The following is a 12,444-nucleotide window of genomic DNA, read 5'->3' on the forward strand; positions in this document are numbered from 1 at the left end:
TTATTTTCCATTTATTGTATATAGATCTCATTTGTACATATTTATTTGTTGTCTCCCGTATTATAGTGTGAGTTCCTTGAGGGTAGGGACTATCTTTTGCCTCTTTTTGTATTCCTGACGCTTAGCCTAGTGCTTGTCATAATGCATATTAACTGACTGACTGATGAATGTAGTCTAGCTTGTAGCAGTAGCCTCTAAGAAGTACCACTACTAAAGTTTAAACCTTTTGTTTTACAGATGGCTATCGACCAGGCCCACAGACAGAATGTCTCCTCTCTTTTTCTTCCTGTGATTGAGTCTGTGAATCCTTGTCTAATTCTTGTAGTCCGTAGAGAAAATATCGTAGGTGATGCAATGGAAGTCCTTAGGAAGACGAAGAATATAGATTACAAAAAGCCACTTAAGGTAATTTAACATTTTTCTTTCTCTCTGATGGCAGCATGTTCAGAGACCTGTGTCCTTTTGGGCCTTCATGTGTGTTCGTCATATAACCAATTGATCATATTTATCTGCTCTTCGTTTTTTTTTAAAAATTTGTCACTTAATATTTTATTCAGGCTGTTAACATGCAAAATACAGTTTATTTGTTTTTAAACTAATGTGCCCTTTGTAGGTTATTTTTGTAGGAGAAGATGCTGTTGATGCAGGAGGTGTACGCAAAGAATTTTTCTTACTTATCATGAGAGAATTGCTGGATCCGAAGTATGGCATGTTTAGGTATTATGAAGACTCTAGGCTCATTTGGTTTTCTGACAAGGTAAGAAATTACCTAAATTTCAAGTTATTCTGATAACAGTAATTTGTCAGAACAATGACCAAATTTCTAACAGTGATCATTCAGCATCTTTGGTGTAAAAACACTTTCATTTAGTAAGTCAGCTAGACTGAGAGAGCTTTTTGTCTTCACCCCATATAAGCTTTGCTGGTAAACCAGGGAGAGATTAACCAGTAGGTGGCTTCTGACCACTCTCTACTGAGATCTTTTTTCACAAGTGAAATCTAACATGGAATTTAATTGTATTACATTCCGTAGAAGACCACTGTCACCATTTCTTTGTTACCTAAGTAAAGAAGCCACGAGATCAGGGTCAACTTCCTTGAGATGCTTTAGTCAACTTATAGAACTTGGAATTTGAAGAAGTCAGTAGTGGTCAATATGCTTCTGTTCTTTATCTTGATACTCATGTCTTTTAAGAGTTCTTTGTAATGCCAGGACACAGAATGGAATTTTGTTTGGCACTCCTACTCTGGTTTAGGACTCTTTTTATCTTTTTAGTACGAGTTTCAGTTTGCAATGAACCACCAGTCAGCCCAGCTGCCTGTTTGTGTTGAAGATGCAATATTATATTCATTTTTATTTACTGTACTAAGAATTTTTAAGTTAAATTTTGTGACCTAAAGTTATCACTGATTTTTTTTCCCCTTTGAAATTCATAGACCTTTGAAGACAGTGATTTGTTCCACTTGATTGGAGTTATCTGTGGATTAGCAATTTATAACTTTACTATTGTAGACCTCCATTTTCCTTTGGCTTTGTACAAGAAGCTGCTGAAAAGGAAGGCTTCCCTGGATGATTTGAAGGAGCTAATGCCTGATGTTGGGAGGTGAGTGGGGATACACATAGTGGGAGTGGAGGGGAAGCGGGAAGAAAAATGTTCCTGTCAGAAACATTTATTTGTCTAAAATGAAGAGATTTATTTTATTATTGTTAAGTGGATAGTCAAAGTTTATGAAATGGAAATGACAAGCCCTTTTTAAGAGGGTGACTACAAGACATTCCTCCGAGTGAAGACTAATGAGATTGACTGGTGCTTTCTGTCAAAGGTCTGGTCCAAGGCACCATTGCTGATCTTTTGAAAGTTGGCCCCAGAGAACACATGTATGAGAGTAGCATTTTCTGAGAATTCTCTGATGATATGGGCAGAAAATTGAAAATTCTTACATTAATTTTATTTTTGATGTGTTAGATTCTCAACTGGAAGTTTCTTTTTACTACTAATAGAATTACACAGAGCACAAAAGAGATGTAATATGGAACAAACACTGATGTTTTCATTCAGAGGAATCAAGGAAAGCCTCATTCTTTTTCTTTCACACCAACCAAGAGAAAAAACCAGAATATTTTCTCAAGTTTGTCTTTGATCTTCCCTTACATGGAGAGAGACACAAAATAAAATTGAATAAAAAGATTTCACAGAATTTCACCATACAGTTGATGAAAGTCTAAATTGCTACCAAAAGAAATATTAGACATCCGGGTGATACAGTGTGATAGTGTTAAGCTTTGTGTATCTGACAGATGCAACTGTAAATACTTACTAGCTCGGTGAAGCTGGGCAAGTAACTTAACCGCTGTCTGTCTCAGTTTCCTCTTCTATGAAATGAAACATTTTATGTCTATGAAACAACCAGGGTTGTTATGAGGTTCCAGTGAGGTAATAATTGTAAAAGTCTTTCGCAGAGTTGTCTTAGCTATTGTTATTAGAAAAAAAATTTGCTCTCTCTAGGCAGTGTTCAGAACACTTAATTATCCTTTTTCACCTTTAAGGAACCTATATATTGTTTTGCAGAAGCATGCAGCAGTTACTGGATTATCCAGAAGATGATGTAGAGGACACATTTTGTCTCAATTTTACGGTGAGTTAGAAGGATGTTATAGAACAACCTGCTGCTTGTTAACTTGCCTCTGTTAGCTCTCTTGCCTTCTGTTTGAACATCAGAAGGCACTTTACATGTAGGTTTTTTTTTTCCTTATCTCATTTCTTGGTAAAAATTAGATTTTCAGTCTTTGTTAACTGCCAAGCCTTTGTTCACTGCCATGTGTTCAGCACTAGAGTTACAAAGAGGTGTGAGGCGCAACCCTGCCTTCCTAGAGTATCCAGGCTAATTCAAAAACAAAAAAGAATGACCCTTAGGGAAGTGTGTTGTTGTGGTGGGAGCAGTAAACAAAGAGTTGAAATATAAGACCTTTTTTCAGATTTGGTACTTGATTAACTGCATGACTTTGGTCAGTCACACAACTTTTCTGGGCCTTAGTCTGTAGATCTGCCAAGGGGGTGGATTGCACATTCTTAGGTCCTTTCAGCTCTAAAATTCTGTGATAATTGGTATGTTATGGTAAATAGTAGAGGAGAGCTACATAGGGCACCTGCTTGAGTAAACTCCCTTGTCCACCCTGGGAGATGATCAGAGACAATGGACTTTACTGGGGCCTTGCAGGATAGATGAAATTTTAAGTAAGCAGAGGAGAGAGAGGGAAAGGGCTTTTAGGGAGGACAAAAAAGGGAATCTCATAATATGGTGGTAGAAATATTGAAGGTATGTTTGCAGTCAGTAAACTCATAAAGGTAATGAGACATAGATATGGAAAGTTCCTTTCACTCTGGTTATGTGCAAGGCTATTACCAGAGACAGAAATATTTCCTAGGGGCAATGGTATCACTAGACAGTGACAAACAGCACAGGTGTGCCATTTATTTGCAGTAATTCAAGAATGAAAAGCAGAAAGTACAGATTCTCACCCACATACCAGTTGTATCTTTGCTTCTTTAAAAGAACAACAGAAATACAGTTTAAGTATAATCCCAGTAATAATCATCTGCTTGATCTGATTGACTAGATCACTGTTGAGAATTTTGGTACAACTGAAGTGAAAGACCTGGTTCCAAATGGGGCAGATACCGCTGTTAGTAAGCAAAATCGGTAAGTGGTTTTGTACTGGCGTTCGATGTGGTACTAAGGTAGGTCAGAATCTTTCCCCCTATTTTATATATCTTAGCTTATAAAGGTTATTTTCAGATCACAATTTTAAAATATTTGATTAGTAACTGGAGTGTGAGAGAGAGAATTGATTTGAAAATTTCCTCAGTACTTTTAAAGATCTTTTGTTAGCACGTTTTAGGTTTGATAACAATCTGTACTCCCATCTTGTCAGCTTTACTAAGGGAATGCAGACTAAATATTTTATTATTAACATAGGATTACTATTGGGGCCACAGTTTCCCTACCTTTTTTCTTTCTAGAATATGGAAAATAAAACTGAAGCTTGTTGGAGTAGTTTCCTTTATTCTCCCTAATTCTTTGAGAAATCACATTTAAATTGTGAGTCTTCTAATAAGACCTTGTGGAAGGGCTGAGCATACTCCCTGGCACATAGTAGCTTATTGATGAGCTGATTGGCAACATTTGGATTTTATTGTTCACAATAATGGTCAAGCACTTATAATAGCTTCAGACTGTTAAATGATAAGAGAAATGTAGAATTCGTTTTAGTTGTTCAGAAGCCAACAACTCCTTTCAGTTTCAGTTATACTTGTACAAGCATCTTCTGAACCAAAAGTTAGTGGGTCTATATTCTTTGTAGTTTTCTAGATGCTCAAATTCAAGTATTTTTGCTTGTTTATGATTCATTTTGGGTGGTCACCCAATTTTTATCTATAATAGAAATTGGCTCTATTGATAGCCATTTTTGAAATCTTGTACACTGTATCTCAGTTTGTGGGAAGGTGGTCACAAGTACATCATCATATCCATAAGCACAAATTGAGTTATCACTTGCCATGATGTGACAATATAATGATAAAAAGATGCTGCCTTCCCAGCAAGAGAATTCAGCTTTTAATTAAAAACAAATTAGGTGTATATGTTGTTATTTTTTCTTCTCATTTTTAGGCAGGAATTTGTTGATGCTTATGTGAACTACATATTCAATAAATCTGTGGCTTCCTTATTTGATGCTTTTTATGAGGGCTTTCATAAAGTATGTGGTGGGAAAGTCCTTCAGCTCTTCCATCCTAATGAACTACAGGCAATGGTGATTGGGAACACAAACTATGATTGGAAAGAACTTGAAAAGGTAAGGAGAACCATGCTTGTGGGTAATTTTGAAGACCAACATAAAAGTAAGCTCCTAGATTCAAGCTAATATTGAGTTTTGGTAGAAATTTTTCCTGTTGTTCATTGGCTTATATTTGCCCAAATTGATATCATCATTTGAAAGTAAAACACCACTTTTGTTTATGTTAGACAGTGATGATTTGTGAAATGTATGTTGGAAAGAAGTGACTTTAATTAGATTTAAAGTTTTTATATTTCATTTTGCTGGCATTCTTTTTATTAAAAAATGGGTGATCTGGGACATAGGCCAGGTGGCAGCCCAGGGGAGGACTGACTGGATTTTCTGTCTACTTCAGCCTAAGAGAGTTTATGAAAAACTCTGGTGTTATTGAAGTGTTATGTTTACATTTTTCCCCACCAACCTTAAAGCCAAAGCGTGGTTATTTGTTGCTTTCTCAGAAGATTCAATGATGTGAGTATTAGAAATGATCTCTTTAGAATAACAATAAAAAATATCTGTTCATCAAGAGTAGCATTAAATTAACAGTGTTTCCTGAAAGGGTGATGACCACAGAAAGAAGCCTTGTATTCTTGTATCTGGGAGTTTCTGACATCTTCACTGGCTCCTCTTTAAAATATTAGCTGCATAAGTTCCTGCAGTTATGATAACAAAAGGATTGTTCACCTTTTCAGGTGTATTCAGAGTTCACATAGGAACTTTTTACCTGGCCCCTTTTCATACTCTTTGTACTTTCATGTATTCAGTGATTGCTAGATGCTGGCCTCCTGGCTATTCCTTTCACAAGACCTGTCTTCTGGCTGTGCCTGGCATGCTCTCCCTTCTCACCTCTGCTTCTTGGCATCCTTGGCCTTCTCTGGGTCTCAGTTCAAATCCCACCATCTGTGAGAAGTCTTTATTCTCATCCCTGTTAACAGCAGTACCTATGCTTAGAGATGGACTCTAGTGTATACTGTATGTGCTGAGGAGTGCCTGGCCCAGAACACTGAATAAATGAAGAAGGAAGGAATCGAATCAGCCATTGGTACAGCATCTCTTGCGTGCCAGGGACTGGACTGAACATTGTATAATCATTATCTCATTTGATTCTCAGAACAGTCCTGGAAGGTCAGTGCTTGTTATTATCCCCATTTTACAGATGAGGAAACTGAGGCAGAGGTGAGGTGACTTGCCCAGGATCACACAGCTAGTAAGTACCTGAGGCTGGATTTGAACTTGAGTTTTCCTGTGCTTTATGCACAATGGCACCACCTAACTGCCTACAGGCTTTGTGTTATAGTTAGCAGCTCTCAATTAATGCACAATTAGTAAATTAGGTAAGATAATCCCAGCTTTGCAACAAGCTCAATGTGACCTTGGAGAGATTCCTTCTCTACTCTTACCCTCAGTTTCCTTCCTTTCCAGATAAGAAGGTTATACTGTCTGATGGCAGACATTTCCTCCTAGTCCTTAGTCCTATGATCGTAGTATAGAGAAGTGAAGAGAGGGGAGAACATTGCTTGGGGAGTGCTTTGTGTTACATCCACCTCTCAGCTCTTGTGAGGCTGGTTCTCCAGTCATGGAACATTTATATCTCTCGCTTGTCCTTTTTTTCCCTTTTGCCTCTCCTTTTGGGACATTTTGCTACTCTTAGGTAATTTCTACCAATTTCTAGTTTAGCTAATGGCTCTAGAAAAGAGTTTCCCAGAAGTTGGTTTTGAAATGCAGAGCAGAGTTGAAATGTTTAGATCTCTCTTACATGTCACTTGTCTATTTGTAAGTCCTCCCCGTTGCAGAGGAAAACTTGTCAATTTTGTAAGCAGTCTCAGACCTCTCTGAAGCCACTAACTGCTACTGTATCTGTACAGTCTGGTATTATTGGAAGTTTTCTCCCAAATGCTTTTGCATTAAATTCTGAAAAATATGAGGTAAACTTAGTATGACAGTATTAAGAAATGATTGTATTGTCATGACAAAGTAGAATATCTTTGAGTATGTTCAGGTGAATGATTACAATGTAACTTGGGAATGATCTTAGCCAAAGTAGTGGCACACTTAAAGAGCTGTCCTGGGCAGACTCTCCTTATGTCTGCTTTTTGAATTCTCTCTCTGGATTCATTATTGCAGTAATGATGTTATGTAATGTTAATGTTAAGTAATGATAGTTTAGAAAATGCCCTTTTGTACTGAGATGTTGAATATACACTAACAAGATTGTTTTTAAAATACTTTTTTTCCCTGTCTCTTCCCACTTTTTTCTTCCCATTGTCACTGGGTGGTATGTGTAGACACAGAAGATTTCATGCAAAAACCTTGTAAAAGTTATTAAATAAATAAAAGTTATTGACTAAGAACCATTCAAGCAAATGAGGAGAACCAAAATTTAGGAAAAACAAAATTTATACTTTTCTGTCCTTTATTTGGTACAAGTTATTGGTGAGAAGTTTTGGGAGAACAGAGTACCTGTCAAGATAGTAATTACCAATGAAGCAAGATACTAATTTTTATTGTCTTAAGTAGACAATGAGAAAAGGAAGTTAGATTTCAGGATACTTTTGTCATTTGGATAAATTACTTTCTTTATATAAATTTTTACCACATGTACATATGAGCATTATGGTTAATTGTCAGTGAAGCTAACGGTAGTTTGAGATGTAGACATAAAAATTCAAGACGTGGTGTTTTTTTTCACATATAAAAGTATCACTAACCAACCATTAATAGAATGTTCACTTTAATTTGTTTTTCCCAGTATTAGTGAATTTTCTCTGAAAATTCATCTTTCCCTCCTCTTGCTCATGACTTATGACACTAATTTGCAAGATGGCTTGTCTGTATTAGGACTGCATTTTTCCTTAGGGGTCCATAGCAATGAAATAGTGGGAAGGCAGCTGGCCCAGTTAAGGATGCAAGGATCTAAGTCCTTGTTCTCAACCTCCTTAGCCTCATTTTCTAATTGAACTGGTGTTTCACATCCAAGGAAATCTACCTTTTAGTAACTTGAAGCTTGATTGGCTCTATTGTTGTTTCTAGAATACAGAATACAAAGGGGAATATTGGGCAGACCATCCTACAATAAAAATTTTCTGGGAAGTTTTTCATGAATTGCCTTTGGAAAAGAAAAAGCAATTTCTCTGTAAGTATTTCCATTTAATTCTATTTTAGATGAGAACTGAATTTAGTTGTAGTATCTGATCTCTGCCTTATGGGATTAAACAACTTTACAATGATTAGTATATTTTGTGTCTTTATTAGTCTCTTAGTAACTGCTTGAGTTACAGAAAAGATTAGAACATTCTAGTCTATCTTATAATTGATAATTAAGATAATTTTAAAGTTTCATCTTCCAGCTTTTATATTTAATGTTTCACATAAAAATTCTAAAAATCATCGATTAACTGGTTGTTTTGTTTTGATTCCTTGAGAAATGTACAATTTATTTAAAATGAAGAAAAAGAAAATACCATTATATTGGGATTGGGGAATTTCCTGTGACTATTATTTAATCACAGTTGAGCAAGTTAAACAGGACCCATCCCTGCTTCTACATCAAAACATTAAATATTTCTTTTGTAAGTAGAACCATAGCAGGTTCCAATGAGAACCATTTAAACAATCCTGAACTGACATAGAGGGAAAGGTTAGGGCTGGTGGTGCTTTAGTACTTTTCATGTATAACTAAGTCTTTGGAAAACTCTGTGATTTATTTTTTTAGAAAGAGCCTTCAAATGGTATGCTTTAACAAACATTAATTCCGCATATATCCCAAATTTAGGGCTATCATGTTTTTGAAAACTATGAAATTGATATTCTTGTTATTTAATGTTTGGCTAAATTTTGGCCAACCTAATAGAAAACAGTGCTGGTCAATCAAGTGTCATCTTGAAGATTAAATTGGTCATTTCTTCCTAATGTTTTAATAAAGTATCTTATTTAGAAGTCTGGTGATAAGGCACAGTCTTCATCAATGTAGTCCATTGAGAGAGACAGCAGCACAGTTAATGAACTGTTCTTTACAGCAGAGACCCAGTTGACCCATTTACCACCATTACCCTTCCAACTATGCCTTGGAGCTAATAATGGAGGCAGCACATAATGGTGGAAAAAGGAGTGCCACTGAGGAGCTGTGCTCGAGGGCTACATCTGCTGCTAAGCTTAACTTTCTTTGTGTATGAAGTGAGGCCTTGGGCTGGATTATCTTTAGGGTCCCTCTAGCTCTCAGACAGGGATCTATTTGAAGGATCACAAGAAGCAGCCTGACAAAGTGAACAGAGAGCTGGCGTGGACTTCAGGTCCTGTCTCAGTCATACGTTGTCTTTGTCAGTAAACCTCAGTGCTGAGGTAACTCCCCAAGACTGTAAGTAGAAGAGGAGGTACTGCCCTGCATTGGTAAAGTAAGTTTTCTCATCTGGGAGTGCCCTATACCAGTGAAGCACAGATCACACCTTCTCCCTACAAAGAGGATTAGCTAATAACCACAACAACTTTTCTGTTAAAATGTTGACATTTTCCAAAGACATTGTGGGAGGCCATATGCTGCTTCTGATAATGTTGCCTACTACTCAAAACATTGTAGAAATTTCTCTTTTAAAATAGTCTTCAGCATTAATATTCTTAATGGTGTAAAATCTTCCTTAGACCTTTGAGGGGATATTATTTTAGAGACAGCAGAAAATCATTTGAAAACCAAATCTAGTGAATAAAGTCACCAGATTATACCACTCTTTAGTCAGAAACAAGCTATGGACAAAAAGTAATGAGAACAATGTTTTTTATGAACTATCCTTCACCATGTATGTATTTCAGTGATCTGTTTCAAGGTTAGTAGGTCAGTTTTTAAAATATTTACTGGTAAGCAATATCTTCAGCCAAAGCTAATTTAAAAAAAAAATTTCAGCAAATAGATTAAAATGTTTCTTTCACTTTGGGTAAACCAGTTTACAAATCAGGCCAACCTATTTACAAAAATCATCTACTGGAGTGGTTTTAGTAGATAAATAAGTTAAGATTAAATGTAGTTGAACAGTACTATTATAATGCTGATTTTTGTCTTAAGTTTTCATTAAAAAAATTTCTTGTGATAGTATTTTTGACAGGTAGTGATCGGATTCCTATTCTTGGTATGAAGAGTCTTAAACTGGTGATTCAGTCAACGGGAGGTGGAGAGGCCTATCTCCCAGTTTCCCATACCTGTTTTAATCTTCTTGATCTTCCAAAATACACAGAGAAAGAAACTCTCCGATCTAAACTGATCCAGGCCATTGATCACAACGAAGGCTTCAGTTTAATATAGCTTTAGAGGTATTAGAACCATTTAGTTTAATGCAATAGCATTAAACTAATTTTTGTGTCTTGTGGTGGGGAATTCAGTGGACAAGGTGATCGAGGTGATAATATAATTAATTGCTTATTTACAAAATGTTCTGTGACATACAAATATTCATGAAAGCCAAAAAGTCCTAAAAGAAAATGAACAAACTATGTTAATACTAGACTTATTGTACAGAACCATGGACACTTTTTTTGTCATCTACCAATAAACATGCAAGTATTGTGAATACATTCAAGTTTCACTAACATGAATTTTAGTGGTCTGCATATTACAGAAATGATTTTGGTGTGTGAGTGCATGGAATGGTTGCTTAATTCTTTTCAATCACTGGTGAAAAACCTTTAACTTTGGTTTGCAATAGTCACTTGATTATTTTTCATTTTGTAAATAATGTTAAAGTTTTTGTAATAAAATAGTTACCTTCTGATACCAGTACAGTTTCTATGTTGTAATTGAACTGGAATGACTGTTATGGGTTAAAAATTGTGACCATTAAATTTTTTTTCTGGCCTCTTAGAAATTCAAGTAGCAGACATAACAATGGTAAAAATTTAGAGCTTGTTTTGTACTAGGGCAGTCTTCTAGTATCTTGGTATGTGCCTCGATCTGGGTTCTACTAAATATCTTCTAGGTCCTTCCTCTGGAGTCCTGTGGTGATGGTGCTAAATGGGGAGTGCTTATGAAACATGGTTAACTTAGCGGTGGAAGAGAGTTTTCCCATGGTGGTCAGGAGTAGGAATGTGTGGCACTATGAGACCTAGCACCCCCATCTCACTGCTCTGAAAGAATAATGGTGAAGGTTCGAGTAGAGTCACATTTTCCACAGTGCTTTTGGCTTATGTAGAAGAATTTTTTTCAGGCTTTTTTAAATTGAAGAACACAGTTTTCAGATGCTGATTGTAACTGAAACACTTTTAGATTTTATTCTTCTCATGTCTTTAAGTCCTGGAATGTGTGTTGATATGCAATACATGTGACTTTCACCTATGGTGCAGATATTTATTTTTCAGATTTATAAAATGCAATGAAAACTCTTTAAATAAAATACTTGAATAAAGATTTATTGGTTTTATAATTAAACTTTCAGTGGTTCTCATGTAAGATCCAAAACAATTTCTTCAAAACAATTTCTAAGAAGTTTTTAGGGCAGGACTTAAATTTGTATTTTCCTCTCTTTTTTCAGGAGTATGAACTTTAAATATTTTCAAACTTGCATTTTGGTAAATTTAAAATGAAAATCTCTACTAGTGTATCACTGCTGGTGCTCCGTTGCATTCCGAAGCTCTGAATCCATCTTTCTGCCTTTGATAAGTTTTCAGTGCACCAACCTAAAGAACATAGAAAAACTCATTCCCCTTGAAAATAAGGAAGTGTCCTGAAATGTCAACTTTTCTTGAGCTTTCTACATATTCCTTCTTTGATGTTGGTTTACAGAGTATGGATAGGACCATTCAAATAAATAACATCTTCCTCTCTCTTTGGAATAATTCTTTATGCCCTTAGCATTACCCTGATGCTTTAAGGACATGATATTTTTAATACTTTGAGTATACTGTACCAGAGTTTCTCATCATCGTCCCTGTTTTTTCTTCTCATCTTCTCCGTTTCCATTGATAGCACTACCATCTTCCCAGGTACCTGCTGTGAACATCTTGGAATCATTTTGGATTTCCCTCTTTCACATCACTGTACCTACTCTACATGTGCCTGTGTGTGTGTGCATGCACCCACACCCCTTTAAACAGATAACAAATATGTCCATTTTTTTCATCCATTCACATTCTCATCACTCTAGTTGGAATCCACTTGGATGATTGCAGGAGTCTCTTTACTGTGTCTTTCCTGCATCTGCTCTTTCTTTTTTTTAGTCTACCCTTCACATAACTGCCAGATAATCTTCCTAGTCACAGGTCATACTATATCATTGAGCAACCTTTAGTCCCTCCCTTTTGTCTTCAGAATAAAATACAAACTTGTCTTAGCATCGAAGCCCACCATAATCTGCCCCCATTACACCTTGTTTCATATTAGTCATCTTCAACAATGTTTCTATCAAGTAGAACGCCAGGACTCTGTCTGAATGAAAGAAACTGAACAAGGCTTCCACCTGGGGATTCACAGAGGCCATCATCACCTATACTCATTTCTACATTTTGGTACAACGAACATTCATTAAATACCTGCCATGTTCCAGGCACCATTAATTTAGCATCTGTTATGTCAAGGTCACTGTGGCTAGGTGCTGGTGACACAAAAGAAAAAAACAAAACTGAAACAA

At 36.1% G+C, this 12,444-nt stretch overlaps 1 protein-coding gene across 4 annotated transcripts in view; it reads left to right on the forward strand.

Annotated features, from left to right (window-relative positions):
• HERC4 (HECT and RLD domain containing E3 ubiquitin protein ligase 4) overlaps window positions 1-10,598 on the forward strand; it is a 101,803-nt gene extending 91,205 nt beyond the window's left edge. For all 4 annotated transcript variants that reach the window (XM_072628805.1, XM_072628806.1, XM_072628807.1 and 1 more), the window contains 8 exons: window positions 238-405; window positions 614-757; window positions 1,438-1,604; window positions 2,571-2,637; window positions 3,620-3,702; window positions 4,672-4,855; window positions 7,868-7,970; window positions 9,919-10,598. In XM_072628805.1, coding sequence (XP_072484906.1) covers window positions 238-405; window positions 614-757; window positions 1,438-1,604; window positions 2,571-2,637; window positions 3,620-3,702; window positions 4,672-4,855; window positions 7,868-7,970; window positions 9,919-10,127 — 1,125 coding nt within the window. In that variant the 3' untranslated portion in view covers window positions 10,128-10,598. The remainder of the gene's footprint in view (window positions 1-237; window positions 406-613; window positions 758-1,437; window positions 1,605-2,570; window positions 2,638-3,619; window positions 3,703-4,671; window positions 4,856-7,867; window positions 7,971-9,918) is intronic.
• The last annotated feature ends 1,846 nt before the right edge of the window (window positions 10,599-12,444 follow it).

The sequence above is a fragment of the Notamacropus eugenii genome, chromosome 1 (assembly GCF_028372415.1).
Source record: "Notamacropus eugenii isolate mMacEug1 chromosome 1, mMacEug1.pri_v2, whole genome shotgun sequence".
NCBI classification, from domain to species: Eukaryota; Metazoa; Chordata; class Mammalia; order Diprotodontia; family Macropodidae; genus Notamacropus; species Notamacropus eugenii.